The following is a 24,220-nucleotide window of genomic DNA, read 5'->3' as shown; positions in this document are numbered from 1 at the left end:
AGGGCTTCTTTGGATTCGGATGCCAATGATGCCACAAGATCAGAGTGGAGGAGGCTCCATGCCAGGGAGAGCTGAGGAGCTGAGACAATCCTCTGAGTGATCTCTTTACTGAGCAGACTCAGATGCTCGCCCCTGATGCTTGACTCATGATGGGGATTGCTGAGTAGCTACGTCTCCAACACCCTGATGAGCATCTGGGTACTCAGAAACTTCATCCAGGTGCTGGAAAGGTTATTCTCAGCTGCCATAGCCTGACCTCTGGCACCCTGCTGTCTGTCATGAACAATTCAATATCCAGTCTCCACATATGAGAGAGAACATTCAATATTTGTCTTTCTTTTGGCCCTCTCACTGTTTTCTCTTCCTCCCACGTCAGTCCCTAGTGCCTTGGTGACTGAAAGGGAGGCGAAAGAACCGAGGGGCAGCAATACTTTATTTGCTTCTCTGGGTGGCCAGTGGGGATGAGTCTGCCGCATTCCGCTCAGGATCTGTGCAGACCTGTAACAGGCATCACAGCCGGGTGGCTGCAGCTTCATTGCCAGTCAGGGATGGAAGCGCGATCAGAAAGGAAATGCAGTGTGTCAGGGAAACAGAACAGGACCCGACAAGTAGTGAAAATCAATAGGGCAGATTTGCACAACAGTTCCGGAAGCCCCGTGCAGACAGCCAGTGTTGCTGGACAAGCTGCCCACACCCGAGTTGGACTCCCAGGGCCAAGCTGAGGCAAGACTCCTTGATTCGCTGTGGGTGCCAGAGCTTGTGTGTCCCTGGCCTCGTGGGTGGGCACTTAGCAAACAGTGTGAGATAAATGTGTGATAGAGCTGGGAAGAGGAGGAAAAAGACAAGAAAGGGAGGGAAGGAAGGAAAGAAGGGAGGGAAGGAAGGAAAGAAGGAGGGAGGGAAGGGGAAGTACAGAAGGAAAGGAGGGGAATAGAGGGAAGGAGAAGAGAAAGGGGAAGGATAAAAGGAAGAAGAGAAACATCAGGACATGTCTGTAGAGTAAGTGTGGCTGGAACCTCTGATGCTCCCTGGAGCGTGGGAGAAGGGAAATGAACTCAGGAAAGCACACATTAAGCACCAACACAGCCTTACAATGCCTTCCTTACGGTCCCTTTCTTTTTGTCTCTTGCCTCTACCCTTAAAAGTATATTTCTCTTCTTCCTTCCATTCTGGAGATTAAACATGGGGCTCATGCATGCCAGGCAAGATCTCAGCCACTTCACTATGCTCGCGGCGGCCTTCTTGATTTTCTGTTCGAGGCAGGGACCTACTTTATTGCTTGGTCTAGGTCTGAAGCACTCAAGCTGGCCTTGAACTTGCCACCTTTCACCTCAGCTTCTCGGATGGCTAAGACTGTGCAAGCTGACCTCGATTGTCTCTTACTTTTTCCAAAGTAAATCCAAGTAACCTCTGGCTGTCCCCAGCTCTCCATGCCCAGCACCCCAAACTGCTGAATGTGACCCAAAGGATACTTTGGGCCATTGACATCAGGTTCCCTGGGGTGAGGGCAGAGAATAAACTCAATATGGTTAATATTTCCCTTGTGTTTCCCATGGCCAGGGAAGGCCACAAGGGACATCGGAGCTCAGAGAAGAAAAAAGGTCCTGTGGGTGGGCATAGTCGGGGAAAACGTGACAGATGGCCATGCAGGGAGGTGTCCTTGTGGCAAAGGCATAGGGTGTGCTTCAGAAGAGGAACTAGGTAGGGCCCCTCTTCCTAGACAGGAAACTGCTGGGCTACAGCAGAGGAAGCAAGGGAGGACAGATTGGGCCTGAATCCTGGATTCAAGCCCTACAGGAAATGAACACGGAAGGAGCCCCTAAACAGGAGTATGTGGTGTACAGGGCAATAGCCAAGTCCCCTGGCTGAGTGTCAGCCCCCTCTCGCCAGAGCCAGGCTGGAAGGAAGTGGTGGGGACCGCATAATCACTGTCTCTATGCAGGTGGTCGATTTCTCCCCGACTCCTTAGGAATGGAGACGGATGGTGAGAGCCGGATGGTCTAATCTCAGCCATAATTGAAATTTCAGTTGCACACACTTAAAGGCAAACTTGCATGAATCAATAGCGTATTGATTTACACTACATTTATTTTCCCTTACACACTGCAGAAAAATGTAATTATCGCTTAATTATAAAATTGCCATTTTACAATAACACATCTGACTGGTTCAGCCAGCAGCAGGAAGCCGGGGGTGGTGGTCTCTGCCTTGCTGTCCTGACACAGAGGTGACCCTGGCTCTCCATTCAGCCTCCTTTGTGGGAAAGATCTCATTAAATTGTTGTGCCTCTGGGGCCTGTAGCCTGTGGAGCTTGCCTCTGCTTTGAAGCCCACGCTGAAGGAGGAACAGCTGTTGCCTTGTGCCTAGAAGGGTCTCTTCTTCTTCACAGCCCAGAACTGGCTTCTGGAACATATCATCTCTGTAGTTTGGGTAACTAAGCAAAAATGAGAGAAGTCATTGCATGGAGTATGTGTCATGGCATCTGTTAGATCCCTAGGATGGTATCATGAAAAGCAAAGTCACTGCTCTCTGGATGGGCACCTGGAGTCTAAAAAAGAGAAAGAAAGAAAGAAAGAAAGAAAGAAAGAAAGAAAGAAAGAAAGAAAGAAAGAAAGAAAGAAAGAAAGAGCAACAGAACAATAGCTGTGCAGAGGACTAGCCCTATGGGAGTCCAAAGAAAGGGCCATGTGTCACTATGAAGCAAGAGAGCTTTAGCCAGGCTTCTCGTGCAGAGTACCCAGTAGGTGAAAAGATACTGAGAGGGTCAGCATTGATAGGAGTGGTCCTGATGCGGGAGCATCATGATGAAAGCCAAGGGGTGCATGTGGGGAGGTGGCAGGGGTAATCCTCTTTAAGGAAATGAAGGCATTTGTGATTGCTGGAACAGGATGTTCAAAGGTGGGGGTGGGGAAGGAGCAGATGGGTTAAACCTGGAGAGGTTGGCAGAGGCCACAGTTTTCTTGAGGGGTTTGAACTTTGCCCTGGCGGTAACTGGAGGTCATCAGCATGTTTTAAGCAGGAAAGTGATATGATCAAGCTTCTGCTTGGGGGCGGGGGCTCACTTCGGTCACAGCGTGGAGAGTGGGTAGGAAAAGTGGGTGGGAGCACGTTCAGGGAGAACAACTGTATGTCCACGAGGGAGGAAACGGTAGGCTGAACTGGGGTAAGCAAAGGAGGAGTGGGACCAGGGCGTTTGTGAGATGGGTCTAGGAGACAGAGTCCATAAATGGATAATATTTGATGGCTGTCTAGTAGAGACAACAAAGGCTCTTGTGTTCAAGTTCGGTAATGGGAGGAAGGGGAAGAAGAAGAAGATGGTTGAAGATAGGAGGTAGTTTTCATTTGTGTACGTTAATTATACAAATTATGGCATCTTTACACATAAATAAGATGTGTTTTGATCAGTTCCCCACCTTATGACCATCTCATGTCCTCCGTCCCCTCTCCATTGTTAGTTTATGGAATCAGCCTAGGCAGCTACCAACAGATACGCTGGTAAACAAAGTGTGGTATACACAGTGGAGTTTTATGCGGCTGTAAAGAAGACCGAAAACGTGCTAGCATCACGGAAATGAGCAGAACTAGAGAATACACTGAGAGGGAAAAGCCAGATCCCAAAGGATAGATGTCGGGTATTCCCTCTCGTAGGTAACATCTAGAGTTTAACGTAAGGGGACGGGTGAGGTGAGGTCACCGTGGGCCTCTTGCAGTGATGTGGGAGAGGTCTCACTCGGTGGTCTTTCTCTCCACACCAGGTCCCAGGAGTGGGAGGAAACCCTAGACCCGCGGAAGAGCCAGCTGTATGAGAACAAGGACAACGGCGAGTTTTGGTACTTACCCTCTTTAAAGACATTTGAAGGATTCATTGCCCAAGCCCCTTCCTCCCAACTGCTTGCCTTAAACTTTTGTGAGCATGGAAATCAGTGTTGCAGCCATTCTGAATGACAGGTAGCTGTGTCCCCTCTCTTTGGTGTGAAGGTTATCTTGGAGATGAGACATTGAGATCTCCTGGACATTTTGATAGTAAAAAGGTAGTTTCTCAAAGGTTTGAACTTGGAAACGTCATTATCACCTCTGTCTTCCATCATATAGGGGCTCAGCAGCTTCAGTTTGTTTTGGCAGGACTCTTCCAAAAGAGTAACTGGAGGTGAATCTTCCAGCCTGGCTTTGGGAGGGCTAGCACTGTCCTTGTCTAGAAACTATTCAAGACTCCATATCTTGAAAACACATGCTATGCCTCATGTGCACATCTTAGAGAGGATGGCCATTCCTTGGAGGGGGTCTCTGGTTTACTCAGTGACGTATTTTGGTGAGATGTAGCACATGTATATGAAAACAAAGAGAAACAGCAGGACAGCTCTTTAGAGTAAGCCTGGCTGGGGCTTCCGGTGCTCCCTGGAGAACAGGACAAAGGAAATAGAAAACCTGGCTGTGATACAATGGACAAGCCCAACACCGGTTCAAACCAGAGAAATCCCAATGCTGAGAAAAGGAAGTGGACAAAGTCCCATCCCTAACCAAGAAAGCTTTGGCAATTAATACCTGCCAGGAAAGGGAATGTCTGTTTTCACAGTGGAGTGTCACTGGGCACGTCAACCACACTCCAGGGCACGTCCCAGGCTGAGAAGAAGTAAAGCAACAGACTTGTTTGGGGCATGTTTGTTTTGGGTTTTATTGGGGTTTTTTTGTTTGTCTTTTTTGATTTTCATTTTTTGTTTTGTTCTTTCTTTGAGAATGAGAAAGGACATGATATTGGGTGGGTAGGGCAGTACGGAGGATTTGGAGAAGAGGTAGGAGCAAGGCCAAAATATATCATATGAAAACAAATTTAAGTAATTAAAACCGAAGGAATTTAGCACATGTGAAATAACAAAAGAAAGGTTTGGTCTGTGTTACTAAGAATCAGAGAGACAAGCGTCAATAGGAGGGCAAAGCTTTCCCAGGGTCTCTGTCTTGGGAGGAAAGTCTCAGGGCAGAAGCTCATGGCACTGGATGTACCAGAGACAGACCTTGGTCTTTGGAGAGGCCTCTGGTAAGTCAACAGCTGGACACTTCTGCTGACTGGAGACACAGTGAAGTGGGAGAAAGCCAAGCCCAGGGACATAGCCAAAGGTGACTTGGACTGTGTGTCTGTTTCCCACAGGATGTCATGTCAAGATTTCCAGGAGAACTTCTCATGCCTGTTCATCTGTAACCAGATCCCCATCACCTTGGATCACGGAGTCACACCCAATGAAAGATGGCGCCAGATGATGTTCAAGAACCAAGTGATCTCAGGAAACATGGCAGGTGGTCATTCTGCTAGACTAGCAGCTGTCAACCCTCGCTCTGCCCAGACTTTTCTCTACTCTTTCATCTGGTTAAATCACAAGCCCGATGAAAAAAGCAAAGGCGTTAGCTGCAAGGGACAACCAGGGCTTCTCCAGGCACAGGGGCAGCTGGTAGGAGTGGGCAGGGTGGTCACCTCTCCGGGCTTCCACACCCTACAGGTCCTGCTACTCAGTTCCGTCCATGTCCAGGGTAGAAATCTGGCTCTCTGCTCTCCAATAAACACCCAAGACCAGGAGGAAAGGCTGCAGAAAGAGCATGGGAAAGGAATTCGGAGCCTAGTTAAATGATCATTTCCACACACTAGTTTTGGGCCTGGGAATATCACTGTTTTCTCCGTCCTCCGCCTCCATAACTGTAAAAAGTATCAATAGTAACCCCTGCTGGCTCCCTTGAACCCACAGACCACCATCCAGACACAGGGTGAATAGTCCTGCCTTGCTCAGGAGTGAGCTGGTGGCAGGCGCCTCTGTCAAGACCCTTCACTGTCCATCATGTTCCCTGTTTGTGACACCGATGACTGAAACTGCTTCCTGTGGTGTAGAGTCTGAGCGAGACAGTACATCCTCCATAAAAGAGGCTGTAAATGGATCTGTGCGAAGAGCGCGTGTGTACACTTGCCTGTCCAGAAAGGTTTCCTTGAATGATCCCATACCTTAAGGTGTACTTCATTTCTGATCTCCAGGCTCTTCTGGTCGCTCCACTCAGAGAGCCTTGTCATCAAGGAGGACACGGGCAGACTGCATTCAGCTGCTGAGGCATTCTTACTTACTCACCTCCCAAAGCAGTGCCACAAAAGCCCTTTCCCCTGGATACAACGCGCATTAGTGAACTAACCAGATCTACACAGCAAGGCCATTTATAGTGCTACCTTACAGGGAAGCAAAGGAAGGAAGTCGGCAATTGCGTGCCTGCTATACGCTGCTGAGAGCATTTTAATCAGCATCTTATTCAGTACTCATAGGAAGGGCATGACCATGGTCGTCTTCTGTGTCTCCCTACCCATCGTCCAAAGCTCACGAGTGGCGACCCATGCCTTCTGAAGGATATCTGCTCATCTGTATCCTGACTGCCCTGCCCTGCTTCATGCACTTGAGTCTAATAGTTTCCATGTGAGCCTTGCTCTTGCTCTGTCTTGGATAAGTGTGCTTGGGTTATATATACAGAGCACTGTTACGACTACCCAACCACCCGTTTTCTACTTTCTTCACGGGTGCTTGGTGATTTGATGCAATTCAAGGCTCTCATGGTTATTGCCAGTGTAATAAGTGTGTGCATACTTAGAGATTCTGTAATTTTACATATAAATAGCCCTTAGAGCTGGCCATGATGTAGGGCTCTTATAATCCCAATAGTAGGGGAGGAGAAGACAAGGAACATCCCTGGGGCTAACTGACTAACTAGGCCTAGCCGGCTGAAAAGTTCTGGGTCACTGAGAGACCCTGTCTCACAGAACAAAATAAAACAGTAATCAGAATGTGAGAAATAAAACTTGAGGTTGGCCTCTGGCCTGCACAAACATGTGCACACATGCGCGTGCGCACACACACACACACACACACACACACAGGACTGAATTTATTGTTTAGGAGACATTTTTGCTCAAGTAGGGATAATAAGAGAAAGAGACTGCGGTTCAGAATATTAAGAACTTAGACTGACTGTGGCTATGGGAGACAGAGGTCTTAGCTTTCCAAACAGAGCTTAAAACCCAACTCCATAAAACACAGCACTGGGACCTTTAAGGTGTTTCTGAGCACTAATAATGGCTCATTCTCTTCCAGGAGGACATGGGAGGGATACTCAGTATCTCTTTGGTGTTCAAGAGCCCACCGACGGCAACAATGTTGTTGTGGCCTTCACAATAACGTCACAAAGCTTGAAGACAGAAGAGGATATATTTCCATTACAGTTCCAGGTGTTCAAGGTATGCATCTGTTTGGGGACTTGCTCTTTGTGGATATTGTCTACACTTGGAGCTAGATAGAGACACTGGCCCAGCTGGAAGGTTTAGTAACAAAAGCCCAGAGGCTCTGTAGCATGCATGTTTCCAGCTCTAAATTTTTAAGAAAAAATTTAAACCAAAGGAGAATTAGACTTGACTATTTTTAAATAGTTTTCTGTTATGTATGTATGTGTGAGTATGTACGCATGTGAGTTCAGATGGCCATGGAGGCTAGAAGAGGGCTGGATCCCTCTGGAGCTCGGGTTCCAAGCAGTTGGGAGCTGCACTATGCAGATGGTGGGAAGATAACTCGGCAAAAGCAGCATTTGCTCTCAACCCTGAGCTACCCCTCCAGCCTCATGACCATGTGCCACTTGTGTGGTACAGCTTTCCCAGGTGTGCTTCAGAGATATGCCTGCCTGGACCACAAGAAGTGCTCAAGTCCAAGACCAGATTCTCTAATTACGCAGATTCTTGAGACAGTCCCTGACCCCCTGAATCAGAATCTTAGGTGCAAAGTCTAATGGTCTGCGTTTTAACAAGTTCCTTAGAGACTGCCTACTTATGTCATTTTTGAAAATCATTGATTAAAATTAAATACACATACACATCTAAATCCAATAGGTGAATTCTTTGTCCTCTTGTGTCTAGACCAAAGCCCATCTACAGCTCAGTGGTCGACAATCAAGCCCTGTTTGGCTGCTCATTCAAAGTCAGGTTTTCCCTTCATCCCAGAGTCCTCTCCTCCACTGCATTCCAACCAGCTTCCTCACTCCCCCAATGACAGCACACATGCGCATGCACACACACAAACACCCCCACACACATAAAACACACACACAACAGATAACTAGAAAGTTAGTTAAAAGAAAAAAGCTACAAAGAAAAAAGAAAATCTAATGGCTTGGCTATCTCTTCTCCCAAGAAATTCAAAGCATCCCCAAGGAAGAGTGAGGGATTCTCAAGTCTTCCATCCTGCAGCCTCATGGTACAAGTAAGACTCTGAATCCCTGTGATGCCAGTGGTCCCTCCCCCACTAGAGTTGAAGAAATGATGGCACAGGGATGTGAAATGACATGCCAGAGTTAAGGGTGAAGCTGGGCCTGGGCACCAGATGCCCGTCAAGCCTGCAGTTAGATACACCTATCACCTTTAATGAGTACCACAGAGCTCAGAAGTCTATTGACACACTAAGCAAGAGATGGGAGTAGTCTCCCAAACAACTCCGGTTGTTCATTTAGACAAAACAATTTTCAAAGACATGGGTCTCAGTCCATTTGTGGCCAGGAACATCTCCTGCCTCCTCTGCCCATGGGCAACTGTCCTGCTAACAGCTGTGGCTCTTGCTGGTGAGAAGGCCTCACAGATGTAGCATTGCAGAGTCACAAATGGCTTTTCATTTTGTGTCTCAAAACCATGGGTATTCCCACTTTCAGAGATACGAAATCTGGGCTCAAAGAACCATCATCTTTCCAGCAGCTGGAAGTGACGGGTCATGTTTGTTCACAGCACCTATAGGATAGGCTCAGGCCTAGGGTTCTCAGCAGGGCTTCCTTGCTTTTTTTCACGATACCCAGAGCAACAAGAGAAACAAGGGTTCTGGCCTTGGAAGAGAGCCTGCTGGGCTCTACTCTCTGACCACAGTTCAGAACTCTTGCTTATCCCTACCCCTTTTACTTAAGTCTTCAAGAGTCGAAGCCCCTACAGAAGAGGTTGCTGGGATTCAGCACAATACTTGAGTTGCCTCAGGCCTGCAGAGACTAGCAAAGGGCATCTTCTAAGGATACAATAATACACAGGCTTCATTTGAATCGCCGTCCAGCATTTGCCTCCACTTTGGTGGGAGGAAGCATGTGTGTTTTTGCTGTAGTACCTAAAAAGAGCCAAATATCCCTGGCTCCAGGCTTTGGGTGCAGAAGGAGATTTGTGACTTGGGTGTTTCCACTTGGGTGTCCCTCTTATCTCCATTCCAGTCACCTCACCATACACATATCCCGGCTCATGCCGATACTTGACTATTGAAGAATTAAACAGAAGAGGTAGGAAGAAGCAGGTGTAATTTACAATCAATCTCTTGGAAGTAGCCATATAGGCCAGTCTGCAGGATCCTGTCTAGCTGTGATGCTATCTTGTTCAGCTCTCGCCTACCTTTTGAGCTTTTTCTCAATGACTCCACCCACAACCAATGGTTCAGGAGCTATCGTGAGATTGCAATCAACTCCACCTTTCTCTCCTGTGTACAGAGATGCACCATCTCTCAGCTGACACTTAACTAAAGTGCATGCAGATCAGAGGTTTCCACAGGCTTCCTGAGGTCTCAATCGTCCTTCCAGGATCCTGTTGAGTTAAAGGGCAAAAGCCAGTCTAGCTTTCATCATAAGACTTTGGGGGGACTGGAAAGACTGCTCAGTGGTTAAGAGTGCTTGCTGCTCTTGTGGAGGAACTAGGTTGGGTTCCTAGCACCCACATGGTAACTCACAACTGTCTGTAACTCCAGTGACAGGCTTTTTAATGCTTTCTTCCTTCTTGGGCACTGGACATACACTTGGTACTTACCCATATATGCTGGCAAACACTCATTCATATACATTTTTTTTTCATCTTAAGAAAAAAAAACTTTGTTTTTTTGCACTTCAGCCCAAAACAATGAGTTTGCCAGCATCCAGGCTTATGGGAGTCTCTAGGGCTGATGATAACGCTGACACAGCTGAAATGGGGTTCCAAGCTTAGTGTGAGCCTGTAGCCCACCCCCTCCCCGGCAGCTGTTTTACATCGACTGGATACCAGTGGTGTGTGAACAAGCAGGAAAAAGTCAGGACAAAGAAAAGTGATAAGAGGGGCTGGAGATATGGCTCGGAGGTTAAGAGCACTGACTGCTCTTCCCAAAGGTCCTGAGTTCAATTCCCAGCAACCACATGGTGGCTCACAGTCATCTATAATGAGATCTGCTATTCTCCTTCTGGCCTATAGACATACATGCAGAATGTTAATAAGTAAATAAATCTAAAAAAAGAAAGAAAAGAAAAATGATAAGAGTACATGCTATTTCATCCTCATTCCCCAAAGGTTCTCCCACAGGCCAGGGTTTGACACCTCCCTCCCAGTATCTATGGCTAAACTGGCTCTAATCACACCCACAAAGTGTTAGTCAGCATGTGTGGAACCCCAGCTCCCACTAGAAAGAAATCCCAACCCAGACTAACTGGGGAGGACTGTGCTTGATGGGAAGTGGGGCTTCTCTGCAAAGGAAAGAACGTAGCTTGCCTTGTTTCCTGCTCGCTGTCCCGCCTTCAGCCTTCCTTTTCTCACACGTGGAACAGGACCCAGGCGTCTGCTCAAAGGACTGTGCTGAACAGCTAGCTTGTCGCACAAAAGGACTTTGAAAATTGTAGTGGGTCATAGAAACAGAACTGTCCTTGGTGTTTCCTTCTACCAGATGGAACGAGCAGAACATAACCGCCCCGCAACCCACGTGCACACACACACACATTCCCTACAAGGGGAGGGGAGCATCCACAGAACAAACACCTATCATCTTTACGGTTGGGGAGGTCAAAGTTGACTTCTCTTTGGTGGGCTCTATATTGAGGGATTTGTACCTGACTTTGGGAAATCTGCACTTCACTGAGATTATGTCTTCTCTCTGGTCCTGCCAGTGTCCTCCGCCTTCCTCCTATATTAGCATCATAACTATGAACAATAACCTATCTTCCCCTAATACATAAAGGGCATGCTGCCTCCTCTTGGGTATATTCTTTCTTCTTTAGTTACCCTTTGCTGCTCTCTACAACAGGGTAGGTTTCCTTTTCCACAACCCTGGGCACCCATCTATCCCCACGCCTGACACATATTCTGTATGTCAGACAGGCTGGCCATACAAGAAGTAGCATTTGCCCTGAGCCAGGATGAAAGACCCAGTTGTCTTTCCGTTGTGTCTTCCTGAAGCCTTTTTCCCTCTCTTCCACAGGTAGACTCCCAGGTATGGCTCCCTGCTGTCCTCACTGACTTCTGACGCTGTCCCTTGGTAAACTATTATGCCTCTCCCCACACTGGGGTCTCCACATGTGTCTCCCAAGTCCACAAATCCGCTCTTGTTGTATCTTGAATCAGCTGTCTGCTTAGTGTTTCCAAACAGGTCAACAAACTAGGGTAGGATTTGTCATCTTGGTATGTGGACTAGACCCCACTAGGATTCTCTCTTTAACATCCACGAGGGGCTGCAACTGTGCAAACATCCTGAAGCATTTGGTCCTCATAGAGAAGCTTGGTCCAGCAGGTTCCTGTCCATTTAAGATGAGGGCAGTAGTAAGGGGTACCCAGGGAGGACCTTAGACTCCTAAACTAGTCCCCAAATCTACCACAAGCTGATGTTTGCTGACTACATAGAGCTTCAAGGCATACCCTCTACCTCTCCTCATGATAAAAAGGATGTCTTCTTTATCCAATAACCTGACCTGGTCAGGTATTGATAAAAGATCTGAAGGCTATAGCAAGGATGGGAAGGGACAATGGACTTTAGAGGGCCTGACCTCACAGGCACAAACCGTGCCATGATTGTGAACTCAGCAGTAACCTTTCTCTGATGCCAAGAAGAGGGGATGATGCATGGGCCAGGGCCAAGATGTGGTTATAGCCTGCAAATCGTAACAGTGCCCCACCCCAAGGCTGTTACAAGGTCCCAAGAAGTAGACAGTGTCTAAAGTACCATCTTCCACAGCTCCAAAATACAAAAAGTTGGCAGCAAAGAGATGTGTTCCTTAGCCACAGCCCAGCCACAAAGCTAAGGCTTAGAATCTAACTCTGATTCCTGGTACCCCAGCCATAGAAGGACACCTCGAAGGGTTCTGCGGGCATGTCTTCAGTGGATGGAATGGATCAGAGTTCCAGTTCCCTGAGCTGGGGGACACAGAACACAGTGGGAACTTTGGTGAGAAAAGGGTACAAGCCCCACCAGGAGAATAACAGGGCCAGTTCTGTACCTTCCCAGCCAAGAATTCGCACAAAGCAGGCTCCTCTGCACACTACACCAAGGTCTGCTATCACTCCCTAGTCAAACTTCTCACTGCCACAGAGCAAGTCTGCTCTCTGAAAGGGGATGCAGAGCTGCCCTTTTGGTAGACTGGTCCTATCATCCATTACTTCCATCAAAGGACCTAGGAAGACCAGGTCCCCAAACCTGCAAGGGCTGCTGTGAAGAACAGCAAAACTGCCTTGGAGGGTCCCCCTGCCCTCTGCCATAACCTGGAACAATGGCCTACCTCTTGCCTAGCCTAGTCTTATCTCTATCCCCGGACAGAAACCTCTGCATTCCCCCTGCTTGTCCCCCAGCGCAGAGTCCATCAATAACCATTTCATGCTGTATAACCATTCTAAATGGAATCACCACGCTCACATGTTGTAGGAAAATTTGTTTAGTAAGGGGTTTTTTATTATATAATATGTATGTGACATCTGGTAATAGGAATTGCGCTATATTTATTGTTATATCTGTAAGAAAATTTGAAATAAAAGGAAAATGATTGAGACCCATTATTTTTCAATGAGAAGGAATCCCGAGGCTCTGCTGAAGAGATGAAAGAGAGAGAGAGAGAAGAAAAATCAACCCTGCAGTCCTATGGCAGCCCAGAGCATGTGATAAAGGCTTAGAGGAGACCAACTGTGGGGACCCCAGAAGGAACTCAACACTGGAACACTGTCACTCATTTTCATGTCTTCTTTGCACATAAATAAGAAAGACAACCAGAGCCCCAGGATGCCATTAGATTACTGAGATAAAATTACCTGCCAGATTTTTGTGCATCCACTGTAGTGTCTGGAATCTGTCAAGTCCAACCTTCTGACATCACAGCATGATTTTTATCATCTACAAAAGTGTTGAGCCACATCCCTGGCTCTCTTGGGGTGTCCTGCGGATCCGTGTGCCCCACAGACTACAGGTGGGCTCCACCTGGTAGATAAGCTACTATTGGGGTTTTTGTTTGCTTGTTTAATTTTGGATTGGAGTCATCGCTGACTCCTTCCCCAGAACTAGTAAATGCTGGTCAGGTGAGCGGAAAAGGGTCTAGAAGGCAGTGGCCTGCCCCCGGGGCCAGGTCTCATGCATGGGAAGAGCTTTCTCATAATAATCTTGTTTCTTCTAGTTCCAGAAGTTCCAGGAAAGACTGCCACCTGCATTTTTCTCCCCATTTAGAAACCCTGCCCAGGGCATAGACTATGTCTCCAAGTGCAACTTCACGAAGTCATTTCATCTGAGCCCCGGGACCTATGTAGTGGTTCCCTCGGCACACCGCAAAGAAGTCGAGTTCCTGCTCCGAATATTCCTCAAAATGCCAGACAAGGACAGGTATAGAGCCCGGGGGCCTGAGTGTTTTAGTGTCACGTGCAGAATGTGATGTGCCGAGGACACTGTATGAGCCTTGCTCTTGAGACACTCACTACAGTGGGAAATAAGAACTTCATGAACCCAGAACTTGACCCCAACAGCAATGTAAAACTGCATGAAAGGAGAGAGTGGAGGAACTGCTGCCTGCCCTAAGGACTGGGAGGGGCTTTTCAGAGACTTTGGCACTTTAGTTGGTCCTAGGGACTGGGAAGGGCTTCTCAGAGACAGTGGCACTTGAGTTGGTCCTAGGGACTGGGAAGGGCTTCTCAGAGACAGTGGCACTTGAGTTGGTCCTAGGGACTGGGAAGGGCTTCTCAGAGACAGTGGCACTTGAGTTGGTCCTAGGGACTGGGAAGGGCTTCTCAGAGACAATGGCACTTGAGTTGGTCCTTGGAGGTAAACAGACATTAGTAACTTCAAGCGAAGAGCATGCATGTAGAAAGATCCTGAGAAGAAGCAGACACAGCAGAGCCCACAGCTTAGTGAATAAGTTTGGTTAGTCATATGCATGGGAAGATCGTACCATGAGTTAGATTCACTTGTCTGAAACACGACCAGAACGTGGGGCAGACCAGAACGTCAGAGTGACCTGAGGAGCAAATTCTGATTCTCCAGTGTCTTAAATGTTAAATCATGGGTCAAAACTGGGAGTCCTATCCCTTTGAGCCTGAGGCAGGAGTTAGAGAGGTCTTGACAGTGGACATGTAAAGGTAGCCATCACTGCCAATTCAAGATGGAGGATGAGTCAAGGGACTTCTGCATCCTGGCAATAGAAATCACTGTCCGTGAGCATCTGAGGATGAACAAGTCAGTGGCTAGAAAACCAGACCATGCCCACCTCAAATGAACATGTGATCATAGTGACTCCTTCCATGACTGCCTTTTGTTCACCCTCACTGGAGATGTTAGGTGCCTTTGGGTGCCCTCCACAGTAGACTCCTGGGAATACAGTACGGGTCATTTTTGTCTCACTCTTCCCCTGATTTTCTAGGAATCTGAACAGCAGTTTCAACTTCAGAGCCCTTAAGGTAGGTGTTTAGGCCCTGTTTGCTGTCCTTATTAGCATCTCGCCAAGAGCTTCTTTCTCCTTCCTGCCCTTGCCATTGACCAGGGAAAATGGTAGGCTTCTGGTAGCTCTAAGGAACAGGGCAGAAGAGAAGACCAGCCCCCCCCCCCCCAGACAAGACTGGATTCAAATATCTTCCTTCTAGCAAACTTTACTTTTCAAACCCCCTTCAAGTCTGATTTCCCCCCATTCCCCGACCCCTACAACCACCAGGTGAAGAATCTATCAGATCGGGTGAGGCTAGTTATACCCTTCAACCAGGCCAGCTCTTACTGAAACAAGGCTGCACCACGTGAGTGGCCTCTTCCCCGGAAATTTGACATAACAATTTTCCTTTTGCTCCAGGGAAGTCTTTTAGAAGAAAATGAATCCCAAAACAGCATTTTCTACAGATACGTGGATCAGGTATGTTGTCTAACACCCATGGACCTTACTCACCAGGAGAGTGGGCGGGGGAGGGACTCCAGGGACAGAGCCATCTCCAATTGCTTGTCAGAAAGCACGGAGTGAAAAGGACTTGACCATATCAGCGGCTTTCTATCCTTGGACCAGCCCCAGAGGCTCCAACTGCCAAGCTGTAGGACAAGTGATGTCCCCATGAGGGTGGAATCCCATTGGAACAGAGAGCTTAGGAAGGGAGAGGACAATTATGGATTGTGTGTAAGGGATATAGTGTGGCTTAAGCCTTTAGACAAGCAGTTGGCAGCAGCCCTTGAAATCTTTCTCTGGCTCGGCCATCACCCCCCACCCCACCAAACCTGGCATTGTTCCTCCCGGGAGCTGGCCAGCTTCAGAAAGCTCCAACAGCTCTCTTCCTGCCAAGCCACCTATGTGCACATGGGGCTTTCCTAATGGTTTAATAAACTGTTATAAAGAACTCCTTGACTCCTCAGGATAAAAGAGCTGCCAGTGGCTCCGTGGGATGGGCCTTTTACCATTAATAACTGTGTCGGTGTGGGAAGCACAAAGTGATATAGATGATTTTGTGTATCGTGAGCCAAGTAGAGGCTGGGGACGGAAGGAAGGATGCCATCCCGTGCTTCTGTACTCAGAGGGCTGACGGCATAGTGGTATCTCGGGCACAGGTTGGACCCACAGGCAAAGGAGGGGGGGTTACAGATAAGAGTGTGGCTCGAATGAGGGGTGAGTACCACAAAAGCAGCCCCTCAGTGCTTGCCCAGCATACAGGCCAGCTCTCACTGAGACAAGACTGACCCAGAAGACCACTGTGCCCTGTCTGTGAATTCCCAAAGGCAGAGGCGACTTCATATGCATTCCTCGTCCCCAAGCGCCGATCACCGTCCTTGGCCGAGGAGGTGCTCAATCATTTCTGTCAGGTTGAATTAAGACAGATTAGTTCCTCTGGAGCAGACACCCAAACTTGGATTAGCTGCTCTGAAGTGGTCAGCGGGACCTGATTAGGATGCCTGGGACCAAGCTTTTCCAGGGCAGGTGGTACATTTCCACGCAGGCCCATGTATCTGCACCTCTAAAATAAAAATATAAATTTGTCGTATGACAGGATGGTACAGACTCCCTAATCAGGACTTTCCCAAGAGATAGCCAAACGTTTGGCTCCCCCTAGAGTGACTGCAGCTGGTATTGGGCATTGGTTGGAATTAGAATAAGACACCAATACAGTATCCTCTTAGGTAGGCAAGGCACCCTGGCAGCATCCTGTACAACATGCAAGCTATGCTCAGAGGTTGTGGCCGCCCAAGGCATCTTTAAGCAAAGCATTTCTCATGCACATGTTGTCGCTTCCCCCGTGACATCTCCCTCTGGCGTAACCAGCTCTATTAGCACAGTCATTTATCAGCCTTCGTTGCTGCGAGTTCCTTTCGTTAGCCATGGCAGTGGGATGGTATAACTAGGCCTGCCTGTCAGAAAGGGATCATGCATTTGAGCTCTAGATTCGACAGAGCAAACCTAACCACCATCCTCTATGAACTCAATTGGCAAGCATTTTCCAAACTCCCAGGACCTTCCCCAAGCATCTAGTTCACTACGCTTTGTCAGTTCCCCAGCCCCAACCTTTGAGGGTCCCATAGCTCAGACATGCAATTCTCGGGGAACTTGTCTGAGCAACCACATTGCCATCCCTGCCATCGGTTTTTCCAATGCTCCCTGTGGGTGACAGAATGTAGAGTCCTGGTCCGAACGGGCCCTAGGTGGGTAACATGGAGGAGGAAGCAGATGGGGTCCATGCTCTGTTCAGCTTGTCAGTGAGTGGGCAATTCTGTGAAGGCAAGTCCCTCCTTAGCATACCAACTTCTGTGCAAGATTCTTTAGGGGAAAAAAAAAAACTTGATTGATGTTGGGCACATCAAGACAGTTTCCCTGATATTCCCAAACTATGAGGTTAGAACGGCCTGAGGACCAGCATGAGGCACTGGCATCTTAGAGGCTTGTGCTTCTTGCTGTGAGGCCTTACAAGGACAGGGTATGGGACTTCTGCTTTCAGGGCAGGCGATACCGCCAACCCTAAGAGGAGAAAGGGACAGTGTGGGGGGGCTGTGAGGGCAGTTATCTGTGAGGGGCTGGTCTCAGGAGACCCCTTGGAGGCACATTCTGAGCCATGGAACACAGCTCTCCAGGTCTAACCACGGAGAACCCTTACTCTAGCGCTGGCTCCCCCAAGTACAGCAGCCATGCTTCTCTGTAAAATAGTTGTTAAGGACACTGCCCACCAGACTACCCAGTGCCTGTTTCCAGGGAAGAGCTAGTGTCACAACCTCCTGCCGAGATCAGGCCTAGAAAACACCCTACTTACCCACCACTTCAGCTGCTTTCTGCTGTTAATCTAGCAAAGCCTCGGTACCCGGAAGACCAAGGAAGGTGCCCCATGATAGCAGTTTCTAGCGCCTAGACTTTGAGCATGTTTATCTCCTACTATCACACGCATGCACACTGGAAGGCATCACATTTTCTCAGTCCCTCTGGAAGTGGAGAACACACCTCAATGGTTGTCATAGGCCTCTTGGGGTGAGGGGGTGGGGCGATCTGCTAGCGCCAGCCGCAGTGAGAAGGGGAGGAAGAAGCATACTTTCTGTCTAATAATAAGTGGAGGGGAGCAGCGTGACAGAGCCCACACCAGGAGTCCAGTACCAAGACCGACTATCGTGACGAATGTCAGGGAGTGGGTTATCAGCAGGACCAGAACCCAGGGCAGGCCTGGGACAAAGAACAGGTAGACATGCTGCAGAAAGGAGGGGCTTAGAACTCAGAGAACAGCTACTGAGTCAGGTGGATTTATCCCTTGGGTCCTGATTCCTATCTCACACCCATTTTTCTCCTGTTTTGGACCAGGGGCTGGACATTGATGCCACCCAACTGCAGAAACTTCTTAACCAGGAGTTCCTGACAGGTATGTCAGCTCAGAGCCCCGCTGGCTCCAGCCCTGTCCCCCAGGTCGCCACCCTCAATGGCACTTCCTCTCTTTCCTCAGGGTCTCCAGGGGACACCTTCTCCTTGGACCAGTGCCAAAGCATCGTGGCTCTGATGGATGTATCCTTTGCAGTCACCCTCTCCCGCAACCCTAAGAACTGGCCTGGCCTGAGGGCTTCCCTGGGCTTCTAGTCATAGATCCTGTGCCTGTTCTCCCGACTTACTCTAGAATCTAGCTCATCGTCGCAGCCATAGCCACTACTGAGCAGACCGCTGGGTTTATAACGCTTGCAGCGGCCCTTGGGGTTCAACAGCTGTTATCCCATTCAACAGTGAAGGACACGGAGGCCGCAGAGGTCAAGTACTTCTGCCCTGCTTCCACAGCTAGTTGAAACTACACAGGGATTTGAAATAGAAGTTTTAGCTTCCAAGCTTTCTGTTCGAACCTCCTTCTATACTTCATACTCCTGTTGGAACTATTTTCCCTTTGCCCTTTCCTTCAACACTGGAGAAATCTTTGCTGTTTGGGTTCCTTACTCAGAAGGCCCCCAATTTAAAAAGATAACCACTGAAAACTCTCAGCCCTCCTTAGTCTGCAGTGCACGACAGTGGCGCCCCCTTGTGGCCCAAATGACATTTTTGCACGTGTAGACAGTAGCCTTGAGGCAATTCAGTGGCTAGCCCAGTTCCACGGCCACAAGGAATAAGGCCAGGAATCAAAGTTTAATTGCTAAACTCTCACCTTAACACCCTCCCCAAGGGGACTTTCTCCCCTACCGGACTGCTGTCTCTATCTAGGCCCAAGAGACACTGGCCATGTAGGATGGATCCCAAGCCTGGCAGCTTCCCCCCAGGCTGTGGCTGTCTCCAGAAAGAGACAGATCACCCCCCTCACACTGTTAACAAGGCTCGAGTGTGAATGTGAAGCCAGCTATTGTAGAACAAGAAGGCTTCTTGATGGAATCATAAATCAGTCCTGTCTTAGCTGACTGTGGTCTGGAGTCACCCGGAGACACAGAGGAATCCAAATGGACCTTGCAGCCCTGTGCCTAGGGCACCTAGCTGGGGGAAGAAAAGAAAGGGCTAGAAAAGACCTATGTTTTGTACTGGGAAAGTGCTAGGGTAGGGTGCTAGCTCTCAAAGTTCAATTAGTTCTCCTGCATTCATTGCTTACTATAAGGGGAAGCAGTTCATGGGAACACATAGGAAGCATCCCGGTTACACACACGGCCCAGCGACAGCACATTCACCAATCCACACTACCTCTGCCTTATAAGCCCCCTGCATGCTCCTCCCCAGCCTCTCCTGCCAGAGAACCCAGCCCAACTGGTGAAGGCCATGCTGTGGTGGGGGTGGGAGGTCCCTCTCATCTGCTGGTTACAACTGAAACTGATGCCTCTTTCTCAGGGAGACTTCCTTTTTAACAATGCATTTTATTTAGTAAAAACAAATCTAAACCAGGTCACCTTGAGACAGAGCGGGAGCCAGCTGGCCTGGGGCCAACATGACACAGGGTTACTAGCTGAAGGATGACGCAGCTCTGGCTTTGCTGCTGGAGCAAACAGCTCCCCTTCTCCACCACCCTCTGGACTGTTTGGCGCTTAACTACTCCTCCAGCTGAAGGTGAACGGGCGACTGGATCAGTATGAGTTTGCAAGACTGTGGAGTCGCCTCATCCACTGCCAAGTATGGTCACACTCTCTATGACATGACTAACGCTCTTACTTAACCCAGCTGAGCAAATACGTATTGGGTGTCCCACCCTGGGGTATGAAATGATGGGGAGCATCAGCCCATGCCCAAAGTCACCTCACGTTTTACTTAGGGAGATGTACACGCAAACAAAGGCTGCAATGCTGCCAGAAGGGCAGGATGAGGGATGTTCTAGAAGGCCAGAGAAAAGAAGTTAGCATGGGCAGTGTCTAGAATTGCTATGGTGCATGGTGTGTGTGTGTGTGTGTGTGTGTGTGTGTGTGTGTGTGTGTGTTGAAACACTCATTAGTCAGAACCCATCTGTTTCTATCCCAATGCATCTGTGGGAGGACCTACCAAAAGAGATGTGGTTGGCCCATGGCCTCCCATTGTCCTCAGGACAAAGTCTGAATGCATCAAAGCAGCACACAGACCTCTTGAGTTGAGCTTCTAATTTTAAGTCCAGAAGACGTCATTTTTACTCATCCTACTTCCTCTGAAATCCAACTCTAAGAGGCCTTGCTGTCCCTGATAAACCCTATGCCTTTGTTCCTCTACCCTGCCCTTCCTCTCTCCCATCTCCATACTGCAAGCCTGGCCATTGCTCATCCACCCTAAAAATACAGGAAGCTTTGGACATGCCTTCCCTGCCAAATCTTTCTTGCCAGTTCCTATGACCCAATTACTGTCTGCTCTGACCCTTTGTCTTCTGTGCGATACCTGTAGAGCAGATCACATTGTCTACCTTAATATTTTGAACTTTGCCCTTATTTTAAAAGTTGTGCCTGTTGCTGATAGAAAACATAGATGAGGGGCTGGAGAGATGGCTCAGAGGTTAAGAGCATTGCCTGCTCTTCCAAAGGTCCTGAATTCAATTCCCAGCAACCACATGGTGGCTCACAACCATCTGTAATGAGGTCTGATGCCCTCTTCTGGCCTGCAGGCATACACACAGACAATATTGTATACATAATAAATAAATATTTTTTTAAAAAAGAAAAGAAAACATAGATGAGAAAAAGCAAACTCAAAAAAGAAACCATGCTCTTGCCTCTTGCCAAAGGGAAAGCATTAAGACCCAGTTAATACGTTCCAGCGCGTGTCCTATAATAGGCACGTCTATACACATTAAACAAAAGTATAACCTGGTCAGGCGTGATGGGCACATCTGTAGTCCCAGCACTTAGGAAGCTGCAGCAGGAAGAGTATGAGTTTGAAGCCAGCTTTGGCTACATAGAGAAGCCCTATGTCAAATAAATAAATGAGTGCACAAATCAATATAAACATATACCTGCATGCAAGCTGCTTTTACACAACAAAGAGCACCAATGTTTACGTGTCTAATCATGTCTCTAGCTCTGAATGCCTGTACGACTGTGACAAGATACATCCCCTGACCCCTGACAGCGGACCACTGGGCTTCTCATCAGACACTAGAATGGTGGACAAGCTATAGTTGTTTGTTTTTTAGTCTTTTCTCTTTTGCTCTTCGGGGGCTCACCGCTCAGCCTCCCAATAAATACACGGAGACTTATTACATATACACGGCCTTAGCTTGGCTTGTTTCTAGCCAGCTTTTCTTAACTTAAATTATCCCATCTATCTTTTGCCTCTGGGCTTTTACCTTTCTCTAGGTCTGTATATCTTTTCTTTCCTTCTTATTCTGTGTCTGGCCCCCAGCATCCTTCTCCCTCTCTCCTATTTATCCTCCCTGCCAGTCATCCCTGCCTATTTCTCTCTCCTGTCCAGCTATTGGTCATTCAGCTCTTTATTAGTTAAATCAGGTGTTTTAGACAGGCGAAGAAACACAGTTATAGAGTTAAACAAATGTAACACGAAAGGATGCAAGACATCTTTGCATCATTAAACAAATGTTCCACGGCATCAACACATCTTCAGCTCATATTCCACAACAACAGGCTCCTCCTATCCTCACATGGCTGGGTCCTCCAGGGCAGGGTCTTCCTCATGTTCATCTTTCCTCCAGAGGCTTCCACAGTGTGTATAACACAGCCGTGTTCAGAATTGCTCAATAAATGGCCTAGCTAATCAGCGACTAAATGAATGAGCTAATGTAATGGAAATCACCTGAAGTCTGTCTTCAAAACTATCAATAACCAAATAAGCCTGGAGGGAGGGGGTTCTCAAGCTGTGGTCCTATAGTTATTTTCCCCACCCCAGTTGGCCGTGTCTTGCATACCTGGGATTTGCTATTTGGGCGTGGAAAAGCTCCCAGGGGGTAGCAGTGTGTACCGACCTCAGTCAGGCACTCTGTTCTCAGTCCTGGGCAGCTGCCCACTTAATCCAAGACCTCATCTAGGAGGTGCACCGTGGGCCAGGATTCCAATGAACACTTGACAGAGAGGAAAGCCTCCAGCATAAGCAAGAGTGGCCAGGACCCGGCCCCAGCCCGCTGTTGGTCTTTTCTACACAGCTCTCTCTAAGGGACAAGTGAGAGGATTCACAGATGAGCCTGCACACTTAGGTATTAGTGAACATCAAGCATTTCATGGATTTGTACTTTATCCGTGTTTGCTCCTCGGCTTCTTGTAACAAGCCTAGAAGGCAGGCACTGTAATTAGCCTTGTACTGCAGATGAGGAAACCGAGGCCTAGAAAGGTGACATAACTTGATGGAGATTAGTTCCGCAGTTGGTCAAGAGCTGAACTGGAACTTCAGCTCGGAGAGATGACCGATCACCTGTTCTGTCTGTGCACTTAACTGCTGGACACAAACTCTTTAGAGCAGTCGTTCTCAGCCCATGGGTCATGACCCTTTTGGCAAACCTCGGTCTCCAAAAACATTTCCATTACGATCATAGCAGTAGCAAGATTACAGTTATGAAGTAGCAATAAAAATAATTTTATAGTTGGGGGCACCACAACGTAAAAACTGTATTAAAGGGTTGCAGCGTTAGGAAGGATGAGAACCACTGGTTTGGAGAGAAGCCTGTGCTTTCCCAAAGACAGCCAAACTTCCCATGGGTCTGGAGTGAGACGAGAAAGCTTCAGGTCCAGATGTGACCAGAATAACTGACTTAAAGAGTGTAGCCATTCCCATTTGCCCCATTCCCTCCCCTACCTCTCTGTAAGCTGGTTTCTTGTACACTTTAGTACGGTGTCTTCTGGGGATGGAGAAGAGACTTACAAAACCTCTCCCAGTCACCTTCTGGGTCCTCACAGACTTCTTGCTTCTTTCCCTCCCCCACCACCATCAGCATGTTTTCCAGAACATCCAAAGGAGCCCTGGAGTTCTCCTGAGCTCAGACCTGTGGAAGGTCATAGAGAGTACAGGTAACAGGGGATTGTGATACCTGGATGACCAGGGGGGGGGGGCGGGGGGCGGGGGAGAGCATGCGTGAAGTCCTACATTCCCAGCATGACCGGGGGCCGTGGGGCATGCATGAAGGCCTATATTCCCAGCATTCCCAGCAAGGCTGACACAGTGCGGTGGGCAGCTGGGAGAAAAGAGAGCTCTAGCTGTGTGTCCTCCCCTACCTACACTGACCTTCACAGGTTCCCAGCACCCTAAACTCAGATGTGAGCCCGGCCTCCCGCCCTGCTGTAGCCTGAGCAGTCCTGTACCAATTTCCCTCCAACCCGGATCTTATTGAGTGGGGGAGGACCACATGACTGATGACCTACGAGGGATGGAGCTCATCTTCCAGGAGCTTCCAGCTCACTGTCTGGGCTGTCGGGGTTAAATACCCACAGCAGGCTGGGGCTCTCACTTCTCTCTCTTCACATAAAGTTCATGGCTAAATTAAACCGAGCGCGAGCTTTCCGGCCTGGGGCAATGATAGCAACACTTTAGGGTACGGAGTGCTTCATAGGTCACCACAAACTGTGCGCATTGTCTCATTCCACTGTCTCCGCTCGGCCAGGCCACGAACTGGGAAGGGCAGGAAACCTTGCTTCTTCCATGCGTGTGGGGAAGACAGATCACACAAAGGTTATGTAAGAAAATGGCCACCTTCCTTAATAAACCGTAGACTCGTGTTCCCCCGGTTAACTCTGGAAAAAGCGCCTCCATAACTCTTCTTCTCACGCTCCTGGTACAGAAAGGGGTAGAAATGCAAGACACTGCTCTCCGTTTGAGCAAGCTCCTCCCCTTAGTTCTGACAGTCACTGTGACCCCAGCGTCATGGGTCTGCAGCATAGCAGAAGGCTGAGAGACTCGGCTGAGCTGCCCCACAGTGCCCTGCCAGGCTTGGGAGAGCTAGGAAGGCTCAGATCTCCCTACATTTCCAGCAAGCTCCAGCGATTAATTTCTGGCTAACATGGGGCCACACTTGGAGCACCATTGAAGAACCAATTAAAGACAGAATCACCAAAGCAGCCTAACTGACCCAGAATAGAACAAGAGGGTGAAGTGGGGACCACTTCCAATTCAACTCAGCAGCTCAGAGGTTAGGTAGGTT

The 24,220-nt window shown here is 48.5% G+C and overlaps 1 protein-coding gene across 1 annotated transcript in view; it reads left to right on the top strand.

Annotated features, from left to right (window-relative positions):
• Capn13 (calpain 13) overlaps positions 1 to 24,220 on the top strand; it is an 87,406-nt gene that overhangs the window by 46,729 nt on the left and 16,457 nt on the right. Inside the window, exons 9-18 of the mRNA XM_050163003.1 lie at positions 3,756 to 3,830; positions 5,144 to 5,289; positions 7,113 to 7,255; positions 13,414 to 13,616; positions 14,647 to 14,683; positions 15,067 to 15,126; positions 18,031 to 18,088; positions 18,170 to 18,228; positions 19,726 to 19,794; positions 23,018 to 23,093. Of these exons, the coding sequence (XP_050018960.1) occupies positions 3,756 to 3,830; positions 5,144 to 5,289; positions 7,113 to 7,255; positions 13,414 to 13,616; positions 14,647 to 14,683; positions 15,067 to 15,126; positions 18,031 to 18,088; positions 18,170 to 18,228; positions 19,726 to 19,794; positions 23,018 to 23,093 (926 nt within the window). The remainder of the gene's footprint in view (positions 1 to 3,755; positions 3,831 to 5,143; positions 5,290 to 7,112; positions 7,256 to 13,413; positions 13,617 to 14,646; positions 14,684 to 15,066; positions 15,127 to 18,030; positions 18,089 to 18,169; positions 18,229 to 19,725; positions 19,795 to 23,017; positions 23,094 to 24,220) is intronic.

Source organism: Alexandromys fortis, unplaced genomic scaffold (genome assembly GCF_014885135.2).
Source record: "Alexandromys fortis isolate MF-2015 unplaced genomic scaffold, M_Fortis_MF-2015_v1.1 scaffold_148, whole genome shotgun sequence".
In the NCBI taxonomy this organism is placed as follows: Eukaryota; Metazoa; Chordata; class Mammalia; order Rodentia; family Cricetidae; genus Alexandromys; species Alexandromys fortis.
Note: the sequence above shows the minus strand (reverse complement) of the source record. Positions and strands in the feature narration are given on the sequence as shown.